This window comes from Lutjanus erythropterus, chromosome 2 (assembly GCF_056507025.1).
Source record: "Lutjanus erythropterus isolate fLutEry1 chromosome 2, fLutEry1.hap2, whole genome shotgun sequence".
NCBI classification, from domain to species: domain Eukaryota; kingdom Metazoa; phylum Chordata; class Actinopteri; order Lutjaniformes; family Lutjanidae; genus Lutjanus; species Lutjanus erythropterus.
Window position 1 is genome coordinate 27,235,488 of NC_139318.1, and position 20,298 is coordinate 27,255,785.

Below are 20,298 nucleotides of genomic sequence, written 5' to 3' on the forward strand. Positions count from 1 at the left end.
AACTTAAGACATGTAAACAAATACATTTTATAAAAAATGTCAATGTCAAGCTGTATTTTGATGTATACTCATACCAGTTGCATTATTATTCATATTTACCATGTACCAACCATACACCCCCCACCATCTCCCCAGGCCCCCCACTCTTCCCCCTAAGCCCCAGAGAATGCGGAAGTCTAGACCTCGCTCCATTTTTAACCGTAAGCTGTTTAACGGCAATATGGAGGCCTTCATTCAGGTATTAGCCCATCTGTGCTCTTTGTCTCTCCGTGAGCTCAGCTGTCTCGCTAGCAGTCCTTGGGGGTTCTCTTGCCTTTGCCCACTCTTTTACCCAAATGTTGGCTCACTCATGCACTTTCCTCTTGCTCATTGCCTTGTCTTCACAGCCTTGCAAATCAGGAAAGACAGGGTGAGGTGAAAACCGATCAATCAGGTTCTGGAGGTGGTTTGATTTCATAAACACTGCGTTGGTGCGGGTTGTTTCTTTTTGACGCGCTTCCTCCTGTGAGCCCCAGGCCCCCCAGACGCGGAATACATTTGGCTTCATGAATGTCAGTTGGCCATGCACCAGCCGTATTAGGCTATGCAAATAAACACATGGCCACATCCACTCTAATGCTCAATCAAACAGGGACTGGCAGAGCGAGTGTGCGTCAACAGCACCGGAGATAAACATCAGGATTCAGTAGAGCTAAAAGATCAGTCGACTGGAAGAAAATAATTTGATAAGCAATGAGTCGTCACTTTTCAAGCGAAAATTCCAAAAGTCCCATTTTTCAAGTTCTAACTTGTCTCAGTTTTCTCCTTACATTTATTTCATATAATAGTAAACTGAATATCTTTAGCTTTTAGAGCGTTGGTAGGAAAAATGCAAGTAATTTAATGACACCTTTGGCTTTTGGATATTGTGATGGGCATCTGTCATTATATTCTGACATACTGAATTATTCATAGTCAGTGTGTTGCCTACAGTAGAAGCCAGTTGCCAGGCTCTCAGTTTGGAGAGTTACAGAGAAGTACCAGTGAGGAAGCAAAGCAATGTACTGCTGTGGACAGGGTCAGCAGCAAAACCAAACAAATCGATATCAGTTTAAGTGTATGTTATATTCAGAAACTTTTCACCACTTCACCTTGAAATCAGACAGCCTTTTCTGGTGGGAAGCTTATATGACCTAAATATCGCTCTCTCCAAACCAGATACACTCCACTGGAGGAATCGGTAATTTCACTTCGAAGACCACAGGAGTTGCTGATCTGTTGCTGCCTCAGTCAGTTAGTTTGTTTATGTAATTGTGTGACTTTGGTGAGTCCGAACTTATCTTACATAACAGCATGAACAGTCTAACAGATCAAGGCAGCAGTAAGTCAGTAACTTCCTTGTTCTGCAGTGTAAAATTACAGATTTCTCCAGTGGAGTCCGGTTATATTGGAGAGAGCGGTATTTGGCTTACATAACGCTGGTGTCCTGTGGGAGAAGGCTGTCTGATAGCAACGTAAAGTGGTGAAAACTGTCTGAACATAGTGTACACTTAAATTTTTAGGTGGCTAAAGTACACGTTGCTGCTGACCCTGTCCATAGCAATTCATTGCTTCCTGCTCTGGTACTCCTGATGCTTCTCCTAACTGGGGGTATGCCAACTGCCAGCTACTGTACATAACAAACTGACTAACAGTGAGTACTTCATACTGCCCCAGTTCATAATCTGAACTAAAAGGGTGCCTCTGTAGCTCAGTTGGTAGAGTGTGTGCCCCATGAACTGAGGCTGTTAGTCCCCTGCAGTGGCCGCCGGTTCAACTCCTACCTGCGACCCTGCTGCTGCGTGTCAACCCTTCTCTCTCTGTCCCCTTTCCTGTCATATCTTCAGCTGTCCAAGCCAAACCCCCCCCCAAACTATCCCTTTAAGAGAACAAACGATTCAATCAATTAATCCAGGTAAAAATGGGCAGATAACTGGGTGCAGAAAATAACGAGTTAGCTGCAAACCTAGAATTCCGTTTTTATTTTTCCTCTCCATCGAACAGTCCGAAAGAAGAGCTTTACTGTTTGTTGCCTCCGCCCCCCTATCCTCTCGAGTAGCACCCTCCCCCCACCCCACCCCCCTCACACACCCCCCGCCGAGCCATGTCCTCATGTCTCACACCCCACAAGGCACTGATGCTTTGGCTCTTCTCTCAGGCCAGGCCTCCTCTTTTTCTCTCTCTCTCTGTACGATCTGTCTCTCCCTCTCACTAACCTGTTGTGGTTGTTGTTGCCTCTCTTCCTCTCTGTCTACGTGCCTTACTGCTCTCTGCCCAGGGGAAGACGGAATGTCCGTGCCAGGAGTCAGGTACTCTGTCTTATAGCAGGGCGGGGGTCTTTATCACACTGTGTTTGTTCAGTATGCTAACATGTCTGTGCCTCTGTCCTGTTGGCATCCCTGTGAAAATACTGCAGTAATAGTAATATATGGTGGTGCAAACACCAACATGTTGTTGTTCTGCTTATTTTTTTTGTTAATATCAGTTATTGAAAAACTTATTAAATGATTAACGATGTTCTCTCAAGTCTGTGAAGTTAATTAATTTGAGGGGCCGCCTCTACAAACTTCTGATGATAACACCCTTCTGGCATGACTACTTATTTTCCATTACTTTCTGCTCATGTGCTTCCGATAATGATCATTTCAATCTGTCTGTAGGACTCAGGGCAGCCTATACCAGTGGTGGTTGAGAGCTGTGTTCGGTACATCAATCTGTATGGTAGGTGCCTGTTATGTTCGTCTTTCCACCAAATTAATGCCCACACAGTATCCTATATTTTCTCATACTCCGTGTCTCCCACTTTTTATATACATTTTTTCATGAAAATTATTTGCTTAAGCAGTTGTGTCAGAGAATCATACAATTTTTATTCTTAGTGCTTGTGAATTTGTAGATTTCTCAGTTTTAAAGGTCCAATATGTAAGATTAAGGAGCATCTACTGGCAGAATATAACAGAAATGGAATATAGTATTCCTAACTGTATAATCACTTAAGAGTAACAATCATTGTGTTTTTGAGCTGTTTATATCCACAGAGTTCTGGGGCTCTCTTCAAAAGAAGCTGCCATGTTGCACCACCATGTTTGTACACCAAATATACACCAAAACCAAGTACTCACTCTAAATAGGGCCTTTTCACATTTTTTGCAAGTTTGGCAGCCACCGTAGGTTCTCCTACACATTTAAAAGGGGAGGGTCAGGCTACATGCAGTGTGCAAGCTCACCACAAGATGCCACTAAAGCCTGCATACCGGTTCTTTAAAAGACTGGGCTACTTTGGAAACATGGCAGCTGATTCTAAGGTAACAAAAACTTATGAACATAATATCCTATTTCTGCCAGATTCTGTGGTTAAATCCTCGTGAATCTTACACGCTTGACCTTTAAAAGTGTATTAAACAGGGTATATGATCCACCATATCTTTAATAGGAATGGCCATTATAATGGCTCAGGTACTACTGGGGCAGCGTTTGCAGAGCTGGACATAGCTGGTTTTTAATGCAAAAGCAGGAGCTGCTATGAGTGTCCAACTATGGCGTAAGATAAGGAAAAAAAATGAAGACTCCTGAAAAGTCGGCAGAGGTTATATCCGTGCTGAAGCCTGCTACTGATCTGAACAATGATAAGCCAACATTGGCAACTGAGAGGCTGGGAAATGAGAAGCCCGCCTGTCATTTGCCCAAGGTGGTAACTCATGTGTCTAACAAAGAAACCCACTAGATCAGCTACTGGATTGTTTTGACAGTAGTGCCTGAGGCTGGTTACTAGCAGATTAGATTGGTATCAAATTGGGACCTTTACTGCCACCAACTATAGACAAATAGAATTTATCTTCTAACTTTCAATTAAGTTCTTTCAGATCCATGCTTGTAGTTGCTAATGACCAGCCTCAGCCAACTCCACAGTAGTCTTAGCCTGCCTGAGCCATATACAGTGTCAGTCACACAGAAAGCAAGCACTACATGCCACTTAAGATGAATGGTTGACACAACACAATGTCTCAAAATCAAAGTCCAACAAAATCAGATCTCATTAAATCAAGTGCTTATTAGTGACAGTGTTTGAGAAGATTGTAGTTGGACAGATATGTAATTATCATTTCATCTGGTGTAATGACTAAAAGCAAATCATTCATTGCCCTAAGGAAAAGAAAAAAAACAGCTAATTCACTAAAAATGTCTACCTTAGACCTTAATGACTAATCAGCCTTAGAAATCAGAGGGCAGCGTTAATCTTATTTCACCTTCTTTAATTTTGCTGCTCTCACCTGCCATATTTAGTCTCACACCATTTTGCACCATTTTGTCACATACACCTACCCACACTCACAATGTATATTAAACGTGTTGTTGTCTGCTTTAACCTCCTGGTTACTATTCTTATACTGTAATCGTACAAAGAAATTAAATGAAAGGTCATTTGTGCTGTTTTTTTTTTTATTTTACACCAACAGCTCTATCTGTCTGTCCACAGGTCTTCAGCAGCAAGGTATATTTAGAGTTCCAGGCTCCCAGGTCGAAGTCAACGACATTAAGAACGCATTTGAGCGAGGTGAGTCCCAGTGCGCTCGGCCATCTTCTCTTGATTGATTTTAAATTGCGTTTTGTCCACCTCAAAAGCCACAGTCTCTCCCACAGGCCTCTAAAGTGCAAATAAAGAGCTCATGTGTCACATGTAAGCCTGTAATGGACATGTGAACCATTTTACATGTATAATGCATAAGATCAACATCTTGGATTAATGATAAATGAGGAAACATTGCTGCACTCTTAATGTTTATATTAACCTCACATCTTGAAAGACACTTTGAAGACCATGTCAGTGCCATGTTACATGAACACTAGTGGTAGAGAATGATTAATGAGTGGACTGAATGTATGCTCTGTCTGTAGGAGAGGATCCACTGGTGGATGATCAGACCGATCATGACATCAACTCTGTGGCAGGCGTTCTCAAGCTCTACTTCAGGGGGCTGGAAAACCCGCTGTTCCCTAAGGAGCGTTTCCTTGACCTCATATCCACAACCAGTGAGTCACATTCCAGGAAAACCCCTGAAAAATTTAAGGGGATGCTTCAGATTATTTGAATGGGGTTGTATGAGGTACTTATCCATAGTCAGAGTATTACCTACAGTTGATGACACTCTGCACGCCCCCAGTTTGGGGAAGCAGCAGGAATTTCTGTGTAGGAAGTGAAGCAATATACTGCTGGGAAAGTGTCAGCAACAACATGTAAAATAGCTTACCTAAAAAGAAATACTATCAGCTTATGTGTTTCACTATTTTTAGAATATTTTCACCACTTTTCTGATGGGAAACTACAGTCAGATAAGCCAAATGTAGCTCTCTCCAAACCGACCAAACTCAACTGGCCAAATCTGTCATTTTACCTCTGAGAAGAGTTGCTGGTCTACCGATGCCTCAACCTCTTCAATTGTTCATGTTACAGTGTGACTTTGGTGAATCCGATATACCTTTTTAAACACCAAAGTCACCCAATAACACAAACAAACTATCAGATCAAGGCAGTGTTATACAAGCAGCTCCCATGTTCTGGAAGGTAAAATTATTGTTTTTGCCTAAGGAGTCTGGTGGATTGCAAGTGAGTGATATTTGCCTTAAATAAAGGTAGAAAAGGCTGTCTGACTGCAGAAAATATTATAAATATAGTGTACAGTTAACTTCCATGCCTGCCTGTGCAACCACACTTCAAATAATCCAAGCAATCCCTGTAAGGATTTTATTTAGAGTTGCTTTCTATAATGTTTTCACTCTATCTTTGTGTCTTTCCTTTTATTTCAGAGCTTGACTCGGGCGCAGAAAGAGCTCACCACCTTCAGCAGATAATTGTGACTCTTCAGCGGCCTGTGATCATCGTCATGAGATACCTGTTTGCTTTTCTGAATCAGTGAGTCTCGTCACAGCAAATTTCACTTGTTTGGCTCTCATCATAAAATCATACTAATTGCTTCTGTGTTTCCAGTCTTTCTCAGTACAGTGATGAGAACATGATGGACCCCTACAACCTGGCCATTTGCTTTGGTCCCACACTGATGCCAATACCAGATGACCAGGATCCTGTGTCTTGCCAGGCGCATGTTAACGAGGTCATTAAGACCATTATCATCCACCATGAGGCCATATTCCCCACCCAGCGTGAGTTGGATGGACCTGTGTATGAAAAGTGCATGGCTGGTGGGGAAGAGTACTGGTAAGTCCAACGTGTGTCAGTATATAGTTTATGGGGTGGTTGTGGCTCAGGAGGTAGAGCCAGTAGTCTCCTAATGATCATTTGATCTCCAGCTTGTAATTTGTCCCTGTAGAGATTTGTCTTAGACATTTAAACATATGGTTTTTACTTTTAACTCAAATGCATAGACCATATGCATGATTCTGTACATTTGGCTCAGTCCTCACATTTCAAATATCTTCTGGTTTTGTAGAAAGTGCTTGTAGTCGGAATGAAAAACTGAGCTGATGACAGATTATACCAGGTGATACTTAATGCAGTACTTAGTCTGGGAAAAAAGGCTTAAAAAGGCTGTGCTGTGGACATGATTCAAGGCCTTTTTTCTAGTACACAGTAGTTTTTTTACAGTTTCTTCTGTTAGGTCTTGTTTGCAGGGGCACTATCAATAAGCAGTATTTGATTATATTTTCTTGTTAATTTTGTTTTTGAGTGCACCAATTATCATATTATAACTATAACCATGCACACAGAAAAAACCTTGAATTACAAAAATAAATAATTAAAAAATGAAGATATCTGTTTTTGCAAAGAAACTCTTCTTTTATAATTTGGATGCCGCATCCAGTTGTAAATCTCATATTTCATTTGGGTTTTGTTTTTCATTTTCTGAATTTTTGTTCTTAAATAAAAAAGAAAATTAAATGAAATTCCCCAAAAATTAGTGTCAGCAATTGAGAAACACTAAAATCATACCGAGTCAGGCATTTTGTTTGATTTGGGCATCGACAGACTATCTGTCTGATCTTTTGTGTTTCTGACTCTTTGCAGTGAAAGCCCTCACAGTGAGCCAGGAGCTCTTGACGAGGTAGACAATGGTACCGGACCCAACACTAGTGATGAAGGTGAGTCACCAAACGCAGACTGCAGCCATACCTGTAAGAGCTGAAATAGTCAGAAGTGTCAAATTGGATTCTATCACATTTCTTCATATTGCACTTTGTGTTGCAGAGTTGGAGCAGATCGAGGCCATTGCCAAGTTTGACTACGTGGGCCGAAGTCCTAGAGAGCTCTCCTTCAAGAAGGGAGCCTCTTTGTTGCTCTACCTGCGAGCCTCTGAGGACTGGTGGGAGGGCCGGCACAACGGTGTGGACGGGCTGATTCCACATCAGTACATTGTGGTGCAAGACATGTGAGTAAGAGACATTTGTGAGGCCCACAAAAAGAGATTTCTTAAATATTGACCAGATATTATCTTACACCTGGCAGAGATAATGCAGTAGGTCATGTGTGTGCATCACCAACAGAGCTGGAACTCTTGTAACATTACTGGAACCATAAGCCTAATATTTTTTGTGCACATATCTGACTGTGTGCTCAAGGACCTCTCGTGGTTCCAGTGATTTTTGAAAAATCTATTTTATTGAATGCTTTGTTTTATACCAACTGTTGACTGCTCACTCCTCTCAACCAGTTGGTAGGGGCCCGCAAGACATCAACAACTGCTAAGAACAAGGCTTACCTGGTCTTTTGTGGGTCTCAGTTTGTCCTTTGTTGTGGCTCAAAAACTGACATCCATGGAAAAGTTTTGTTTCATATTAAACCAGAGCATTTATAGATTAATTCCATACTTGATATTTTATGATCAGCTAAAATTGGGCACAATAAGAGAATAATAAACTCCTGCTTTGTTATCTTCTACACCATCTCCACTGTGTGTCTGCACGGTCGCCATATTGGAGCGTTCAAGCTCTGCTAGTAAACAAATGCAGACTTCACTACAAAATTGACTAAGTGGCTTAATTCTGAACCAACTTTCATGACATTTGGTTTGTTACAAACATAAGAAATTGAGCACAGTAGTGGTTACTTGTTGGAATTAAATTCAGTTACTGGCGGTGATCTAATCAGCTCTTTGCCAAAACATTAACCTTCTGAACAGCATGCATGCAGGCTACAACCTATTAATAGGCAACACAAAGTGTAGATTATTAACAATTTCAGATTTTCTGCATTTCTCCAAAAAATGTATATTTCTGTATTGGTTATATTATTGTATTAGCTGCCTGTATACATGTAATGTTCTACATAAATAATGTTTAAATTGAGAAGTTTGGATTTATTATTCATTGTTTACTTATTAAATGTATACAGTTAGGTGACCCTGGGACACTAAGTTACAAAACCATTACACTATTGTATGCATCTGAAAGAAAACTGAAATTATATTATACAAATTTAATCAAAACTTTTGATATATTTAGATACGAACCTCTCACTATACTATACAAAGAACTTTATTCAAAACTTTGCAAATCTCCACTTGTTGCATTTGGCAGATGAGGTGGCATTGCAGTAGGTGCTTCATCGTCTGTTGCCTGTTGAGATCTTTACTGAGTGACCTCTTCTTCGAGTTTTAGTAAAACAGCATCAGAAATGCGATCCAGTCAAGAAGTTAGTACCTTGATTCTGTTGCAGTACAACGTTTTCTTTGAGCGTGGACATTTTCTATGTTATTCTTTTTTCACAAAATGCATGTTTATGTTGTTGCCGTCTTTGCGAGCTGTGTTGTGTTTTTAAAAAGCTTGGCCTCATAAAAAGTTCTTAAGAATCAGTGTTAATAAAATGCTCCTTTTTGTGTGTTTTTCTTGTTTTCTCTGTTGCGATGAAAACAAGACGAATGACCCCCCAGTCAGCAATTAGCTTTAGAGCAGTAAGGATCAGGAGCATTATTTTAACTTGACAAGCACTTAGGTAACTCCTCAGCCTTTAATTTCTGCTCCAGCCTGATAACCACTCCTGCAGCACTGGGCAGGTAACAAAATTAAAACCAAATTAAGAAGAAGAGTGATGTATGTACTACCAACAGTGGCTTCCAGGACCTGATAACTGATTAATTCTGTCTGGAAAAGTAATGAGGCTCACTGTGCTGATGACATTTTTTGATTTTTGCGTTGTTTTTGTGGCATGAATGTAATTGCTAAGGATTCTTAAGAGTGGTTTGATAGATTAAACTTTTACAAACTTCGATCTCTCAAAGTAAAAGCCAATATTAACACTTCCTGAGGACACAACCCATTAATGGAGATCAGTCTCTTCTGTCTGTCTTTATCAGGGATGATGCATTCTCAGAAAGCATTCAGAGGTCTGATAGTGCAGCCAGCAGTGGACCACACCATGATGAAAGAGCCTTATCCCGAAATGACCACCAGTCGCCTTGCGAGCACACACCTGAGCACCGCTTTGGAGCAGCATTGGGAAGGTGGGGTTAGTTTAAACTCCACATTGTGGTCACAATTAATAAATGCTTTTTTATTTACTAAAAGTTTCATCTTAACATTTTAAATTCCTGTGCAACTGTTCAGAATCCAGAAATTCACACTAATAAAACTGTGATTTTTCTTAGGGTGAGAGTGCGATCAGATGGAGCTGCAGTTCCACGCCACAGGAATGGCGCTGACAGTCACAGCCCTAGCCGAGCTCCAGACCAGCCACCTAGAGTTATGCCTCGGCCCTGCAGCCCACACAAAGTAGCTCTTAGCAGGGGCCCGACAGACAGTCCAGAGAAACGGCGTCTCACCACTTTTGGCAGTGCTGGCTGCATCAACCACCCGGACAGAAAGGCCTTCGTTGACAGCCACTCTCAAAGATCTTCACCTAGCACCACTCGGCACGCAAGTTTAGGGGATCACAAAACTTTCGAGGCTGAGGCGCTCGCGGAGGTGAGGGTACATGCTTGAAAAGACCTTGAAAGAGACAAATACAGTGGAAGCTCTGTTAACACAGACACTGCAAGTCGATTCTAGTTAAAGGAACCTGTTTGGTTTCAAAAGTAGAGGGTGAGACACATGAGGTCAGAGGTTCCTCACAAAAAAAGAAAACTTTGTGAATGCTACTCCCTGCATGCTTTCTAAATTATTGTAGTAAACAAAAATCTATGTAAATTGCGCTGCTATTAACACACCAATGCAGTCGTTTAGTTTTTGTTGACAGAGATTTTATGCTTCAATAGATCAATATTGTACATACATATTCAGAAAAAAGAATGTCAACCTGTACTGCTGTACATACCTAATATTTAATATATGATTCATATTGAATTCAGGCATACTTTTAAAAACCCGGACTTCCTCTTCCTCAGACCCCAGTACTCAGTCCCTCTCTCTCAGGTTGCAGGTACAACCTCCACCAATCAGAGGGTTGGGCAGTAAGCCTGTATGTAGTCTGAGAGGCAACACCCAGGGCAAAGAAAGTAAGAAAATCACTACTGCTGCTCCTAAACAATTGACCCTTCATTAGTCCCGCCCCCTTTTACTCTGTGCTCCAATAACGGTTGAGCAAGCTTTTAACCTCAGTCAGCGTTCTCCTTTCCTGTTAGCTCAGTTGATGTAAATTAGCTAGTTAGCTAGCATTTGGTAACATTATTGATCACATGTAACTTGTTTGCAAACAGTTGATGAATTGATTAGCTAGCTAGTTATCTAGCATTTTGCTACAAAGCAAAACACTTCCTAACTCGCTAGCTAAAAATTGATGTTGATTAGCTCATTAGTTGGCTTGTGTTTTGCTAACACTAGCCAACTTAAGATGTGACTATATATATCACTTTTACAGGTCCCTCAGCAATGTTTTTTTTTTAACCATCTTTAAAATTTGGTTTTCTTTTCAAAAACTGGTATAGCACATAGCATGTACAGAAACAAGAAGGGAGAAATTTGACAGAGGTTCCATTAGGGGCAGGACTTAGGAAGGGTCAGTTGACTCTAAGTCCTGCCCCTTTTTGCTCTGTCGTCCAATAACACAAGCTAACTAGTTAGTTATATCTGATACCTAATGTTAGCAGAACACTAGCTAACTAGCTAGTTAATCCACATAAATTGTTAGCTAGCTAGTTAGCTAGTGCTTTGCCAGCCTTAGCTAAGTTAAGATGTGACTATATACAGTCACTTTTACAGATCCCCCAATGACATTAAACAGCTTAACTGTTATTGGACTACAGAGCAAAAGAGGGGTGGGGCTTACAAAGGGTCAATATGACCCTTCCCAAGTCCTTAAGTCTGCTCTGAGGGCACAGTAATAACTGAATTTGCAGTGTTTGTGTAGTGGTTTTAGCCCAAACACTTTTACAGTTTTCCTTTTCCTTTTTATTCACAGTCACTCACACACACAAGATTCTGGGAAATGGACAGTAATTTTAATTGTAGCGAGTGAATAAAACACAAACTTTTATAGTAATAGTGGAGTGGAGGCAAAGTAGAATTTTGAAAAGTGAAGGGGACGTCTCTCCCCCTTCCTCTCCTTCCCCAATTGAACTCCAGTCCTTGCCTGATTGTGTGATATTAATGTCTAAATGTCAACATCAACATAATTTTTCCTTCTGCTCATGTTTGTCAGGACATAGAGAAAACCATGAACACAGCTCTCCATGAGCTGCGCGAGCTGGAGCGACAGAATGTAGCCAAACATGCCCCTGATGTAGTTCTGGACACATTGGAGCCTCTCAAACACCCCGGTGGAGGCCAGGACCCACCCGGCAGCCCTCTCCACACCATGGTGATCAGGGATCCAGACGCGGCACAGCGACGTACCAGCAGCAGCTCCTCCTCCGAGACCATGACCACATTTAAACCTGCGGCACGTAGACCAAGCGCACCTCTAAGGCCCCCGCCTGTCAGACCCGTCCGGCCTGCTCCTGTGATTGGACAGGGCCAGGGACCACACCGCTCCAGCAGCTCTAGTTCCTCTGGTCTGGGCAGCCCAGGCATCACTCCCACTGACAGGGTCTTTCCCAAACCTCCCTCCCCATCACCATCCACCTCCTCCTCATCCTCAGACAAACAAGGTAACATGTAGCTCCAGTCAGTCACAAGAACACTGTGGATACAGAGCGATTGTGATATTACCATCACATTGACACCTGGTCTGTATGACAAATATTTACCACTAATTCTGTATAGTGTAGGACGGCTACTGTTGGCTTCTGACAACTGTGTGCCCACACATTGACTTGTTGGTGGACAAGTTAATGTACTGTATTACAGTATTACACAGAAAAAGGATTTAAATCTATGATTGAATGATTTTATAGAACCGTGCTGAATAGCCATGCTGGATAAAAAGGGATGCACTGGAAAAACCTTCTGTTTACTGAAATCTGACAATGAAACATCTCATATTATTAGGTTTAAAAATGCTGTGAGCTTGGACTTTGTATCTGGTTTCACGTTCCATTACGAGGGAACACTTGAGGGAATATTTCACCACTAATTATGTAGACATCCAGTCTCTGCTGGTGGTCTATGGAGTCTATTAAAACTATAACTCCTTGGGCGCCATTTAAATTGACAGAGAAGTTACCTTAGAGAGCCTCTCCCAAACTGCCAACATATAAAAGCAAGTGTAAGGTTTCCAGCAACAGGCAGACCCCATGACTGTGTCTGAAATCACTCTCTTTTTACTATTGTATGTACTGCAGTGCTGCCAGATGTGCGACAGTTGTTTTATTTGTACCATAATTGTAATGACCGTACAATATGCGATCAATGATTCCAAAAAAGGCGGAATGTACAATAATGTTGCCATTTCAATAAACCAACAACAAAAACTTTTTTTTAATATATTTTTTGGGCTTTTTGCCTTTGTTTGATAGAGACAGCTGAAGAGCAGATAGGAAAGGAGGGTGTGAGAGGAGAGGACATGCAGCATGCATGCAGGCTTGAACTGAAACTTTGATGATGTGGTAAGGACTTGGTTCAATACATGAGACGCACTCCCTAACAGATGAGCTGCTGAGGCGCCCCAGCGAAACCTTGTTGTGATTTGAGAGCAACCAATCACATCAACACCACTAATCCTGCCATCATATCAGCACCGCGCTGATCAAGCAGCTGGTAAAGCAGTGATGCAGTGTGTAGGCCTGGGTCTTTTGTTTTGGTGGATAAGAGCGCAAGGAGTGATCATGAAATGGGTTACGATTGATTCTGTGAGGTGACAGAGCCTCTGTGTGATAAGTTTTACCACTCAGTGTAGCATCCTCGGGCTTCATTACAGAAGCATTTCCTAAGTGCTTGTCCTATCTCAGCTTAAGCTTCCTATATTCCTATGTTCCTAAATTCATGTCTGTGTCATTCATCCTACCATGTCTATTTGTTTTTAAAATGTACAAAAGACTGCTTGTATCCTTGACGCCGGCTGTCTCACTTCACGTGTCACTGGTTAGCTGGCTGCTATGATGGGCAAGAAGAGACAGGCATTCAGTTTTAGCTTTGAGTCAGAGGAATCAGTTGTGTCATGGAGAAGAGGAAACCCCACCTTTTTGGGAAGTTTTCCTCCCAATTATTGGCCCAGGATAAAGACCTGAAGAGATGGAGCATGTCGATCAAAGTCAGAATTCTTCTTTAAGGCGTGATCATGTTGTTGCCCATCTTCACTGCCATTGCTATACAGACCGATCAACAGTGATGCTGCCATTTTTAGAAGTTATTTTGAATTTAGGACAGGGTCTATGTCATCTTGAAGTATGATTCTTAACTTAGGAAATTATTTAGTTAGGATGGCTCTGTAATAGCTAAATGCCTATCCTAAGATAAGATAGGATGTTAAGCTAAACTGAGATAAGATTGGATTTTCAGGACATTTCTATAATGCAGAACATGGTTTCTACACAAGTAGTTTCAGTATATATGATTTTTTTTTTTTTTTGTTTGTTTGTTTTTGTGAAAATACGACTTTGAAGTTGCAGTATGATACTGCTGTATATCCTGGCAACATTGATGAAATTTACAGCGGGAAGTTCACATCTATGTAGGACCCTCAAAAAAATTGAAGGAAAAAAATAGACCCGTGCATGTAAACTATTTTCTGACAACAATCCCACAATACAATGAATCACATTTTATAGACAGAAAATTACAGTTGTGTGATGCTACAACTGTTAATTATGATGCAAACCGATGCTGATTCATAAGTGCTGTATTTGAGTAAACTATTGAGTGTCTGTTATATGTGGAAATGAGAGTATGAGGGAATGAGGGAATGATTTCAGACGCAGGCCATGGCTGAATGGTGAAACCAGGGTAGACTTGCATTAAGTTGCAGTTATGATCACTAGATGATGGCTCCAAGAACATTACACCTGTATTAGAGCCAAAAAATCTGATTTTGGCACCACTGAGTGATATCGCAGACAGCAGTGCTTGCTACGCCCCCACATTATTTAGTTTGTGTACAAATTATACCTTATCAGAATAATTTCAAAAATGCTAGAATTCTACAAAAATGGCTTTAAATTGAAGTAAAATGTTCTCCAACTTCTCTTTTGCAATTCTCAATCTTTTTTTCACAAGAAGAGTAAGAAGTTCCAAACAAATGGTCCTGGTAAAATACACTGCAGGATACTGTTTTGGTTTGGATTAGCCAGGTACAAATACCGACAGTAGCGGCATCACTGGCCAATATCCTGGGGTTTGCCAGGTTAAGTGGTAGCAGTGCAGCAGCACGATCAAGCCTCTATTTGTTGCATTTCCTCAGCAGTGGATCAGAGCTTATAACAAACCCACTGTGACTCTGATATTTGATAAATTTGTCGGTACTGGCAGGCTATTAAAAATGTACTTCACAAGCTTGATGACAGGAGAAGAAAATGAGTGTTATCTCAGCCAGAACTATATTTTTCCTTCATTCATTATTCTCAGAATAAGTCAGTGGATGGCAGAGGGAGGTAGACCAGGCTGCAGGGCTACAGTTACACAGAAAACATTGAGAATTATTGTGAACATTATAGACATGCTACCCCTATAACTAATACAGGGAAATGAAGATGAAAATCAGTAAAACATTGATATAATATAGTCATCTCTATATATAAAAAAAGATTAGCTGTGTTACCTCAATAAACAAGTAAAAGGTTCTCCTACAATTCAAGTGACTGATGCACTTCTGAACACTACAGGGAACTGTGCTGCATTTGTAGGTTCTGTGTTTTCATTTTGATGAAGTTGTACTAGAAACATGATATAGCACATCAGTATCATTGAAGCTTACATAATGTCTAGATTGCACATGGTCTGCTCAGGCTGTGTGGGTGTTTAGATGAACTTGTTTACTGTTGGTGGTGTTTGTCGTCTGTCTTATAAGGATGATCAATATATCTTTAAAGTGTAATAGGTACATTGGATTGAATATATACATACTGTTAAAGGATACTTGTATAAATAACATTGTATGATAGGAACAGGATATATTATCATGTCTAGTCTGTAGATTTTTGTAACTCTTATCCTTGCACAAACATTAACAAAACAATAAATCAATGAAACCTCACAGAAAGGTCTTGTGTTATTGTCTTGTGAAGTAGGATGACAGACTTCACTCAGCACATTTCACTCATACCTGCGTTGACTACAGTGGTTTTACACTGCCATCTGCTGGTTAGCATAGATTTTAAGGCCATCCTGTTAAACAGCTGTTGGGTTACTGTTAAAAAACAAGGAAATGCCAACATAAAATGTGCCACGAGCTGCCAGAGCAGCCTGCAGGTAAGCACAAATGTGTCTGGATGTTTTATGCAAGGTCACAGCTTCCACAAGAAATGTCATTATTTGATGTTTTGGCCGCAACTTCCAACTGAATGAAGATCTGGCACCTGTGACACAATAATAATAATAATACTGCAGTAATTAGTAGTGAAAAGTAAGTTTTACATTTACTCAAGTAATGTAGGCTTACTCAAGTACAGTTGTGATGTACTTGTGCTACTTGAGTGTTTCTATTTTCTGTTTCCTTGCAGTACCACACTACAATTCAAAGGGAAGTATTGTACTTACACGCCAAAACATTTATCTGATTTAGTCTGTTTGAGTTCCTTGTTGCTTTGTAGGCTAAAATTTGACAAACACCAAAAAATGTGTAGTTTCTTTAGATAAAGTTAAAATAACCCAGTTTACACCAAGTACAACATTAAAATGTTGCTACATTGATAATAATATTCCTAAAGCATGATAAATATAATATAACCCTATGAAAGAGGCTGTTCTGCATGATGAGTACTTTTACTTTTGATGCTCTTAAGTATATTTTGTTGACAATATGTATATTTACTTCAGTTAAAAGGTTACATGCTGGACTTTTCCATATAATGGAGCACTTTTAGACTTTTACTAAAGTAAAGGATCTCAGTGCTTTTTCCATTGCTGTACTGTATTTATAACATTTCTTACATACTCACCAAAACATTCAGTTACCACTTGTGACCTGTGGATGGAGGTATTGTCATCCTGGAGCACAGAGTGCAATTTAAACAATTTCTTTCTTTGAGAAGTGAAGTGACCAGTACTGAAAAAAAAAACCTTACAGCACATTAGAGCCACAAAATTCTTTTTAGGGTGGGAATCACATTGACTTAATCTTTTCTAAGTAGACCACTGCCCAAATTCCAGTGGCTGTAAAACTAAAAAATCTTGTTCTGCAGAAAGGTGGTGTCTGTGGGTGATAATACAAAATATTAAACAGTAATAGTAGATTGTTAATAGCAGTGCATCAATGTGTGAGCGGTGTTTTACTGTTGTAGTTACGTGGAGATAGTTTTAACTGCTTTTTTATAAAGCTACTCAGTTTTCTGGGGTCCCCTCTAAAGAGTCACTAGATAAATCATTAGATGTCATAAGATGATTAATGGAGCTGGAACTCATAACAATTCGTAGTAACTTTTGAAACATGCAGAAGGGCTCACAACTAAAAAAAAAGTTGGAAACTGGTTTAATCTGTAACAATGCATTACTCTTTCATAAGCTTTAAAAACTTAATTTGAAAAGTCAGTAGCAAATACAGTATCAAACAAAAGTAGTGAAGTAAAAAGTACAGTTATAAGTATAAAGTAGCAGAAAATTAATATACTAATGTAAAGTACCACAAAATTGTACCTATGTAAAGTGAGAAATACACTTAATTACTTTCCACCACTGCTCTAGTCTTCACACCGCCTCACATGAAAAATAGATTTATAGTTTTTATTCTTCAAGTTAACAAGTGTCCCTCTCAATGTTCTGTTAAATCTGCTCAAACATTAGCCTTCGCTGACATTTTCCTCCAACTGTTAGAGCGTCTTGTTTGTTTTGCTTACATCTTGAACCAATATGCTCATCACTGTAGAAGAAATACAGTATACACAATACATCAACAGTGTCCAAGCCACCGTTCTTTAAACAAGTTCATGCTCATGTTTTAGAATCTGAAAGCCTCGTGAGAAAACATGTGCAACTCCGTTTTAATCATTTCAGTTGGATGACTTGCTGATGTGCACGTCAATGTCCTGAAAGAAAACTGAGCTGGAAAAACTGATTAGTGGTTGATTATTATAGATTATCTATAGCTAAAATACATAGTTCTGATTTTAAATATATCGGCATACATGGTCTTCTCTGCCTTGTTTTGTTTTATATCCTGATCAAGGTAATTCTGGCTGACTGTTTCATTTCTTCCATTTCCATCACTCAGAGTCAGGTTTAATTCATTTAGGTGTGAGTTTATTGAGATTAAAGTGGGAATATAATCAGATTAAGACTTTGCTCAAGGCCTGAATGGCTGCCAAGTGGGAATGGACCACACGCAGACTAACACCCAGCTTTCCAGGCTTCCTGGTTCAAAAGGCCTTTTCATTCATGCTGTGATATGATTAGTAAGGCCACCAGAGTTGCAGCACAAGGTTGGGGATTGTGCTATCAGTGTGGTCAGTATGTCCAAACAATACATCACCACGAGCCCAGGTTATGAAGATATAAGTGTTTATAATACAGCAGTTTTCATTATGGTTCAGTGTGTCACCTCTTGACATGTTACAAGCAGTTTAGACTCTCGAGTAATGACCCTCTGGCTAAAATGTAAATATTCCAACACTGTTTGTGTTCATTAGGAGCTTTTAATTTCCAATGTGATTTTTGCTTCTGGTTATCAACAGTACGGAAACTAGCAGAAAGAGCAGGATTACCACACTCATAAGAGATAGGAATGAAAACAACAGTCCCTCTACCCAAATATCCTAACACTTCCATAGAAGAACATGAATAATGTCTCTGTTTTGCGCTTTTTAAAAAATAATTGCTTAATATTGATGTATGTTGATCCCTGTTTCTCTGTGTAACATGCCCATTGACAATGCATGATCATCTTCTAAAACAGGCGCAGACTTTCATTTCCAGCTTGATATCAAGCATACAACTTACTCCTTTTAAAGATGCCGCAAAGCAACAGTAAAAGTGTGTTCTGAGTTTGTCACATCACAGAAACATGTGTTATTAACCTCCCAGCTAAATCTGAATGATTAAACAAATTGCCAGGAAGGGTGTCCACCACAGCATTTCATGAAAACTCAAAAAGACTGGAGAGAAGTCTGAAAAATTAATAGATTTTTATGGAGAAGAATTTAGATTTTTCTGATTTCCTACTCCACAAACCCCTCAGATTCATCTTGCGACCTTCAGGTTGGAAACAATTGTCCTAAGAAATTTTGTCCTTAGTACAAAAAAAGCAAAAATAATTTCATGTGGTATTCAGCTGTAAACGTGGCATGCAGACTCATTTCTTCCATTTATAACAGATCTGTTTGTGGTTTGATCAGGTTTGTTTGTGTGTTGGTCAGAGGTAGGCGTGTGTCTATTTGTTAAACAAAGGCTTGTATTTCCAGATTTCAGTTGCTGCTCACTTGGTCCATTGGCCTGCTCTCATTCAATACAACCTATTTTTAACATGTAATTAGTTGATAAGATTCTCACCCAAAGTCAACAAATAGCGAGGACTTGACACTGTGATGTGCTCTGAAATTCTGAGTCATACATTATAATTGTTTTTAGGTCTTTGCATTCAGTAATAAGTTTAAAATATGAAACAACAGCATCAGAGGGGGAAATGGCTTTATTAATCTTATAGTAATATTAGTATGAGTCTATATGATACCCTTCATGTTGTGATTTAAACTAAGTAGTTTATAGTCACATATTCCCCACTTTTTTTTAAAAATGTTTTATTTATTTATTTAAATTATCTGATGGAAATATGAATGAAGTAGGCCTATAACTTAAGCAAAAGGAACTATTTTTCTGTCGTGTACATACATTTCTGTTAGACAATGAACCATTCAATGTTGGTCCAGTTTGAACTCTTTCTTGCAGTCCACATTAGTTCACTCGCTGGTGCAAATACCCCAGAGTCATCTCAGTGTCATAAATGTGATTAACTCAATGTTTCTGTTTGATCAGTGCATTTGTAACAAGTTCAACCTGACAGGAAAAAGTGATTCACACACACACATGAGTTGAAAGTAATTGAAATGATTAAGCTTGTCAACAAATTAAATAGCCAGACTTGGAGACTCTATTGGTTTTTTATTTTTTCTAGCATGTGCTGCCACAGTGGCGGACTCATGCTGTCTAAAGGGCAGGGGCAGCAAGAAAAAAGGCCCTAGCTGTATGCGGTGGGGCACCAGTGCGCTGAAAATTATGTTCCACTTTATAACGTTTGCTACTGGAAGAACGCCCCGGGTGGCACTCTATCATATTGTCTTGGACACTGGGACGCGCTAGAGAGCATTTTAATACATTTGATTCAGTGGGTGGGCACTCTAGAGAGTAATTTACTATGTTTTATCCACTGAATTGGCACTTTAGAGGGCATTTTATTATATTTTAGCCACTAGATAGAAGCTCCCCTTAGAGGACACTTTATCACACTGTACTGGACAGTGAGCTAATCTAGAGGGCATTCATCATGTTTTATTTATGGGGGCATAGGTTTTTCAAACCTTGGATGCCAATTGCCCCTCCACCCCATTTTAAGTCCATCAGTGTGCTGCATTGTGATATAGTTCACTTAAGTTGTTTTCAGAATATAAGCACAAACTGAAGGTCCTCTGGCAGGTCACCTCATCCCATCTTCCATACCATTAGGTTTCCTTAGAGCATATCGTTTCAACTGAGCTGAATTAATGCTGGCCACAGACCAGTCATGCAGTGTAGCTCATTCACTACAAACTTTTACATCAGTAATTTCCAGGCACTTTTTCACTTCATGTACCTTTCACACAACCATCCACACTGACA

The 20,298-nt window shown here is 39.9% G+C and overlaps 1 protein-coding gene across 2 annotated transcripts in view; it reads left to right on the forward strand.

Moving 5' to 3' along the window:
• LOC146331793 (SLIT-ROBO Rho GTPase-activating protein 3-like) overlaps nt 1-12,819 on the forward strand; it is a 57,262-nt gene extending 44,443 nt beyond the window's left edge. The window contains exons 12-22 of one of the 2 annotated variants that reach the window (XM_084735517.1): nt 136-238; nt 2,679-2,739; nt 4,496-4,573; nt 4,915-5,049; nt 5,824-5,929; nt 6,005-6,232; nt 7,040-7,113; nt 7,220-7,400; nt 9,324-9,470; nt 9,615-9,930; nt 11,603-12,819. In XM_084735517.1, the coding sequence (XP_084591643.1) occupies nt 136-238; nt 2,679-2,739; nt 4,496-4,573; nt 4,915-5,049; nt 5,824-5,929; nt 6,005-6,232; nt 7,040-7,113; nt 7,220-7,400; nt 9,324-9,470; nt 9,615-9,930; nt 11,603-12,061 (1,888 nt within the window). In that variant the 3' untranslated portion in view covers nt 12,062-12,819. Of the gene's footprint in view, nt 1-135; nt 239-2,296; nt 2,328-2,678; nt 2,740-4,495; nt 4,574-4,914; nt 5,050-5,823; nt 5,930-6,004; nt 6,233-7,039; nt 7,114-7,219; nt 7,401-9,323; nt 9,471-9,614; nt 9,931-11,602 lie in introns of both variants that reach the window. The other variant, XM_084735526.1, reaches the window with a different exon arrangement.
• The last annotated feature ends 7,479 nt before the right edge of the window (nt 12,820-20,298 follow it).